Source organism: Malus sylvestris, chromosome 14 (genome assembly GCF_916048215.2).
Source record: "Malus sylvestris chromosome 14, drMalSylv7.2, whole genome shotgun sequence".
Lineage (NCBI taxonomy): Eukaryota > Viridiplantae > Streptophyta > Magnoliopsida > Rosales > Rosaceae > Malus > Malus sylvestris.
In genome coordinates this window covers 7,588,095-7,595,663 of record NC_062273.1, presented here as the reverse complement: position 1 = coordinate 7,595,663, position 7,569 = coordinate 7,588,095, and the positions used below count along the sequence as shown (strand labels likewise).

The following is a 7,569-nucleotide window of genomic DNA, read 5'->3' as shown; positions in this document are numbered from 1 at the left end:
ATTTTTCAAACAAAAATTCAATCTAAACTACAATAATATAATTTTCTAACAAAAACTCGATCCGAACTACAATAATAAATTTAAAGCTACTATATATATATATATAGATATATACCATTCAATTTCTTAAGTGTTACGCGTACAAAATAAAAAACGAAAATAAATTGGTTTAGGCGATGAAATATTTGAATTACGTCGTGCAAAGATTTAGAATTTATTTTTTTTATTTTTGTAAAGACTTTGCGCGACGAAGTTTAAATTTTCGTCACGCAAGGGTTTTTTTTTTACTAGTGTACAGTTTTTATTGTATCAAGGGTGCCGGTGTGGCTTATGGTGGGTTTCAGTGTGGTTCAGGTATGTTTGCAGAGGGAGCGGAATTGAGGGCTGGATTTAGCGTGCTTAGAGCAAGGGTTATGGAGGTGAAGACTGAGTCTGATTCTCAGCCTTTTATTTGAATGCTTAAGGGAGAGATCCTTGCAGAGGCTAGTTTAAAAGACTTTCTATTTGATATAAAGAGGGTGGCACAACATTTGAAGTCTCTGGTGTTTCTCCATGCTTCATGAGAATGTAAGGACTTCACACCGTGGCTCTTATCTCCACGAATAGGAGCTTTCCTGTAGATGAAAATGTTTCGAATCTTTGTGGCATTTCAATACTTTAGCGGCTCATATGAATATTTTTATTTGAGCGTAGTAAAACTTTCTTTCGTTCGGCAAAAAAAATTTAGAAATTGAGAACCGACCATTTTCTAATCATCGTTTATCCAAAAATCAAATTGGTTATCTTTAAGTAAACTATATGTATCAAACAAATGAATGGTTCATTATGAGGATGTTATTAATAGTTACTAAAATGGTCAATTTGTTTGATATATGAATGATTAAATGATATCTAACTTAATTGATTTATTGTATAAAATCATGGATTCTTTTATTAAAAAGTGATTTATCACATGGAATCATGGATATTCTTTAATTAAAAAGTTTATGCAATAAAAATATGACAATTACAACAAAGTGACGCACCGATAGAGTTGATGCAATTATATTGTTCGTAAAGTTAATTAGTATACTAAACTTTGAAGGGGAAGGTCTACCCTTTAACAAAACCCGTGAAATACGAACCCATTTTAATCCTGTTAAAACAAGATTAATCAAAAGAAATTACATTTTTCTAATGATGGGAAAGTTTAATCGATTAGCAAACTCACAACAATTATTTACTTAAAACGATCGATCACCAAAACACAATAAAATAATAGCTTCAACCAAAAAACAAAAACTATCCTCAAACTAAGACCTACACTAACTAATTAACAACTTACCATTAGTTTAGCACCCTGACTTTTTTTCCTAAGAATCTTGATGACTCCATTGCAAAATACGCTCTCTAGACTCTAGTTCGTCCAACAAATCATCACCACGTTCCCTGGCCTTCGTTGTTTCTCATAGCCTTAAGCTCACGTTCATATTCCCTGACATGGGGAAGTAACCGAATAGAACTCGAATCAACCACTGGCATTCCATTAACAGACTCCCATCCTGCCCCAATCTGATGTTCCATTGAATTTGGCAGTGGAAATTGAGAAGAAAATGGCTCCCTTGGCGGTGGAATTTGATTGTTGCAGTTGTGGATTGGTCCTGGATGATCGGACCATGTTTGATTTTGGAAATAATGCTGCTCATAATATGCCGGTGTTGTCGAGGTTGACGTAACACAATGTTTATTTATAATGGAAGAAGTGGTGCCACTAGATTCACCAGTAAAAAGATACGGATGTTGAATTGATTGATCTGGAAAAGCATGAGATGTTACAGTATTTGTAGCTGCAGGGAGTATAGCTCCTTGATCAGTTCTGATAGTACTCTGAGGTGCATTGTCGTCGTTGTTCTTCCCATCCTTCTTGATTCTGCTATTCTTGTAAATCTTACACAAAACACAATCATCTAACTGCAGAATTAAGAAAAAAATTAGTACAGGCATACAAAGTACTCTTGATTAATATATATATATATATATATAGGTCCCCATGCATGCAAAGACATAAGAGTACTAGAGCACTTGCACCAACAAAAAAATAGTAGAAACGAAAGAACCCTTAGAATTTTAGGATTTCTATTATTAAACCCTAAATAATAGGAGAGAACGCTTAGATTTCTAAAGGATCACTTGGATTAAAACCAAGATACACAAATTTTCAATCACATGCACATACAAGAATTCAAGATGGTTTGGGTGGACTGCATTGTGAACATCTCTATGAAGTGACCAACTTGTCTTAAGGCGTCAGTTCTATTTGAAAGAAGATCTAACATGTTTTGCGGTAAAAATTGTGCTATGCTTCGGTGTATCCTATATACACTAAATCATAATAAACAATCTCCTATTGAGCTTCATAAAATAGTCCACAATTGGACCCTCGCAAATATTTTTAATTCATATGACTCTGCACACCCCTCACACACACACACAGAGACATGTACGTGCACACTTGCATACCTTCATGTTAGTACCATCAATTTGGTTAGAAGGAGCGGTCTCTTTATTGAGCTTATATTCATGCATTTTCCAGTCCGTCTTTGTCCCTTTTCCTTGTTTCCCTTCATAATAATCTAGAGTCCTTTTAGACCCAATTACTTGACCATTATCATCTTTAATGTCATCAGGCTTGCCAGTTGCCTTCCAGTATCCATTATCTGCTGCTCGACATGGCCGTCCTCCTCTCGGGTACTTCCGTCTCCTTGAAGTGAAAAAGTACCACTCACTCTCTCTAATCAAATTGTAATCTCCTGGAAGGATAAAAAATAAAAAATAAAAAAACCACACCAATCTTATTAAAACCTCAGAATTTGCCTTTTATATCTTATTTGTTACAACTACAAGTCATGGATAGAGAACCGATTTAGAGTAGTATTACTAGTACGTATAACAGATACTTCAATGGCTTCCAGTTATATATTACCAAAGAAGAAAAACATTGTCGTTGGCATGCGTAGATTTAGAAGGAATTGCAGGATTAACAGCTAGAGATTGGCTACAGACTAATATACTAAAGAGAGTAAAATAGTTTTCAAAACCTAACCGGATAATATTGACCATACACACATAAAAACATACTTTTGTATACAAAATACGTACTTACCATAAAGCATTCATGGTAAAGAACTAAAACGGTAGAGCAATATTGTTTTCATACATTATAAAATTTCAGAACGTAAAGAAAAGAAGATATTATGACAAAGAAAAGAAGAAAACGTAAAAGATACTTGAAACACAAGAAACACAAAGCACTACTTTTTGGGGCAAGATTTATTTATTTTTAGCTTGTAAGAGGACAGTAATGATAAAGAGGATTGCAGAAAAAAAGAGAATGTTAAGAGAAGAAGATAACAAGAATCTAACCGGTAAGGTCTCGAGGATGGTGATCGTAGAGATTAACAATACGAAACCTGTTAATGGGAAGCTGCTCATTCAAAACCTTTCTCATCAAGTAGTGTAAAATCAATTCATCGTCGGTAGGGACAAATCGATAACCCGGTGGAAGAGAATCAATATATGCATCAACTGGACCTACTTCATTGAGAACTGGAACCATGTTGTTGTTGAACTGATGATTTTTTTAACTTTGAAGGAGATAAAATAATGCTCCTAATTTATGATTATATATGAAGCCCTTTATAAGAACCTGAAAACTGTAGGCGTGAAGGGTTTTGAGCGGGGATTTGGGCCTTATTTGCATAGGACTAGAATTCCTTCATAAAGTATTCTTTCTTTTCCGAAATAGGTGTAATAAGCCATATACAGCAATGTTTAGGAGTTTTAATCGAATTATGCTTCCTAAATTCGTGCATATTGTGTAATATATATATATATATATATATATATATTATTTATATATATATATATATATATATATATATATATATATTATTTTTTATATATATACAACCACGGTTTTATTGGGGGGAATAAGATAGATAAACGATAATCCTGGTGTAATATATTATTTGTATGTATATATTTCCATTTTGTATCATACGTATTAATACTCCAGAATTGATGTAATTTTATCGTTAAATTCAGAATTTCTCCATTGGTCATACGAAGATAACCCCAACCTTGATAACAATTGCAACAGGATTTTGCTATACTCAGTCCAGTCTAAAGGATAATCACACCTTACTAATTTTCTCGGACTGGGCCTGTTCCTATGTAACAGTTGGATTTTATTGTAAGGTCATATATGGCATTGCCCAAACAAAAGCCGAATATATTGTGGTCCAAGTGTATGGTGAATAAACTGGTAAGTGTTGCAATATTCATGAGAAACTATGGTAAACTTGTACCAGAAAAGATATTATGCTATATTTCAGGTTGACCTAGTGTCATACAATCTGTTGCGTATGTAGCACCGCATTGATATGTGACGATAATATAACGAGGTATGCATTACTGTAATTATATAATTTTACCACATGAATTATTATATGTATTTTAAATATAATACTTAATAGTTTAATGAGTTTGTAACTAAATTAGTTAAGAGCATTTATTTTTGGGAATTGTTATTATCACTCCAAAAATCTCATATGGCATTCCAAACTTTCTATAATTAGAAAGAAAAATACACTTGTAAGGGAGTGTAAAATAAGATTTTTGGAATGCTAATAACATTTCCCTTATTTTTATATTCTGTTGTGGTCTATTTTATCTGACAGAGGGACTAGGGCCGGCGGCAGAGAGAGAGAGGAGAGAGATGTGTGTTTGTAGAATTGTAGGGGAATGTGTGTGTTGTTATCTCTCCTACATTGTGCCTTTATTTATAGTAGTAAAGGGAGAGAAGATATTCCTTCTTCTCCAAGTAATACAAGTTGTAATAGGAAAGGATAACTAGAATCAAATCTTATCTAGGATTTACACAATCATACTTAAACTAGGAATGTTTACAACACTCCCCCTTGAGTGTGTAAATACTCAAGGTAGATTCAGCATCATGCAGAAGTTGAGGAAGTCGACTTGTTGGCACTGATTCCAAGGAACAACGCTTATTCTCAATAAGGTAGGAACTTGCATAAGTAGTAAGTCTCACTAAAAAACCCTAAGGCTATGGCAAAAACCCAAGTAGGGACAAAATCCATAGTCTAAGGAAAAATGCGTGAGAAATGCAAAGTCAAAAGAAACGTCTACAGGACGTCATCAGGGATATGACCAGCCCAAGGTGGGTGCCTCGTTAAAACCTAGTTAGGTAGCAAAAACCCAGTGGGAAAAATGCTCCTAATCGTAGGGAAAAAGAGTACATTAAGATCAAGCAAGTATCCAGAAGATACTCCCCCTGAGTTTGACATAATTCCAAAGAGAAATAGCAAAGTTACAACTCAGAAAGTTTACGCATACCAATTCCATGAACAAGCTTCTGAAACGTCGCCTTCGGTAGTGATTTGGTGAAGAGGTCGGCCAGATTGTCTTGTGATCGGATTTGCGTGACTTCAATCTTCTGATGCTCTTGTTGTTGATGTGTAAAGAAGAACTTCGGCGCAATATGTTTGGTGTTGTCTCCTTTGATGTAACCCTTCTTGAGCTGTTCAATGCAAGCTGCGTTGTCTTCAAAAATCGTCGTCGGGGCATTAACGGCGGGATGAAGATCACAGGAGCTTCGAATATGGCCCACTACTGCTCTCAACCAAAAGCATTCCCGAGTTGCTTCATGTAAGGCGAGAATTTCAGCATGGTTAGACGAAGTGGCAACTAAGGTCTGTTTAGTTAACCTCCAAGATATTGCGGTGCCTCCAACGGTAAAGACATAACCCGTTTGAGAACACGCCTTGTGCGGATCAGATAAGTATCCAGCGTTGGCATAACCAACAAGGCGAGAATCAACCCGATGAGCATAGGGTGCAGCATCACTCGAGGATTCGTAGGGATAGAATAAGCCCAAATCCGTAGTAGCCTTAAGGTAACGGAAGATGTCTTTCACGCCAGTCCAATGTCTGCGTGTTGGTGCATTGCTGTATCTTGCCAAAAGATTAACAGCGAAGGAGATGTCGGGTCTAGTGCATTGAGCTAAGTACAATAAAGCGCCTATCGCACTTAGATAAGGAACTTCAGGCTCCAAAATCTCTTCATCATCCTCCTTCGGACGGAAGGGATCTCGCTTTGCATCTAGCGTACGAACGACCATAGGAGTACTCGAAGACTTCGCTTTATCCTCATTAAAACGACGCAACACCTTCTGGGTGTAGTTCGATTGATGTACTAGGATTCCATCCGAACAATGCTCTATCTCGAGACCGAGACAGTATCGAGTCTTACCTAGATCTTTCATCTCAAATTCCGACTTCAGGTGCGAAGCAGTTCTCGCGAGCTCTTCAGGAGTTCCGATGAGATTCATGTCATCGACATATACTGCAACAATCGCAAATCCGGAATGTGACTTCTTAATGAACACACAAGGGCATAGTTCGTTATTCACATATCCCTGACTAGTCAAATACTCACTTAAACGGTTATACCACATTCTTCCGGATTGTTTCAAACCGTATAGTGAACGCCTCAGCCGAATTGAGAGCGTGTTCCGGGGTTTGGAAATATTTGAACCAGTCAATGTAAGTCCTTCAGGAACTTTCATATAAATTTCCGTATCTAGATCCCCATAGAGATACGCGGTTACTACGTCCATCAGCTGCATATCCAGTTTTTCGGAAACTACCAAACTGATAAGGTATCGAAAAGTAATCACATCCATAACGGGTGAGTAAGTTTCGTCATAGTCAATCACGGGGCGTTGTGAGAAACCTTGTGCTACAAGACGAGCTTTGTAACGCACAATTTCGTTCTTCTCATTACGCTTCCGAACGAAAACCCACTTGTAGCCAACGGGCTTCACATGTGGAGGAGTAGGAACTACAGGTCCAAACACCTTACGTTTCGCAAGTGAATCAAGTTCGACTTGGATTGCTTGTTTCCAGTTTGACCAATCAGCTCTACGTCGACATTCATCAACGGAACGCGGTTCAATGTCATCGCTCAACATGATCTCAGTAGCTACTGCAAATGCTAATGCATCGTCGACAATCATCTCATTTCTACGCCACACATCATCTAAGCTAGCATAATAGACCGAAATCTCACGATTCTCGGGAGGAGGATTCGTCTCTTCAAGGACGTTTCCATAATCTAGAATTTCCTCATGAGTTGGGTAAAATGAGTAAGCGATAGTCGGATTCACGGTAGGCTCTTCAGGACCTTGTGCCGTGGTTTTCCTCTTCCGGGGGTGTGAATCCTTTGAACCAAGGGGTCTGCCACGCTTTTGTGTAGGGGCAGATGATTGGCTAGCCGCTAATGTACGTGGATCACCAGAATTGGCGTCCCGGGCTTCCAGGAGGGTAGTCCGTCGTACATTTGGTACATCCATCTTTGCAGGCGTATTCGCAGCTGGAATATGTGATCTTGTCACGCGCGCTAGATCGGTGAAAGCATCTGGCATGCTCTGAGCTATGCTCTGGAGATCTAATATGCGCTGCACTTCAGCTTCAGACTGAGCGGTGCGGGGATCTAAATGAGACAAAGTGG

The 7,569-nt window shown here is 37.6% G+C and overlaps 1 protein-coding gene across 1 annotated transcript; it reads right to left on the bottom strand.

Moving 5' to 3' along the window:
* Positions 1–1,416: 1,416 nt before the first annotated feature.
* LOC126598987 (NAC domain-containing protein 67-like) lies at positions 1,417–3,595 on the bottom strand. The gene is made up of 3 exons (XM_050265379.1): positions 3,403–3,595; positions 2,500–2,789; positions 1,417–1,950 (listed from the first exon to the last, which is right to left on the bottom strand). Exons 1-3 carry the CDS (start codon positions 3,593–3,595, stop codon positions 1,417–1,419), a joined length of 1,017 nt encoding a protein of 338 aa, XP_050121336.1.
* Between the last annotated feature and the right edge of the window lie 3,974 nt (positions 3,596–7,569).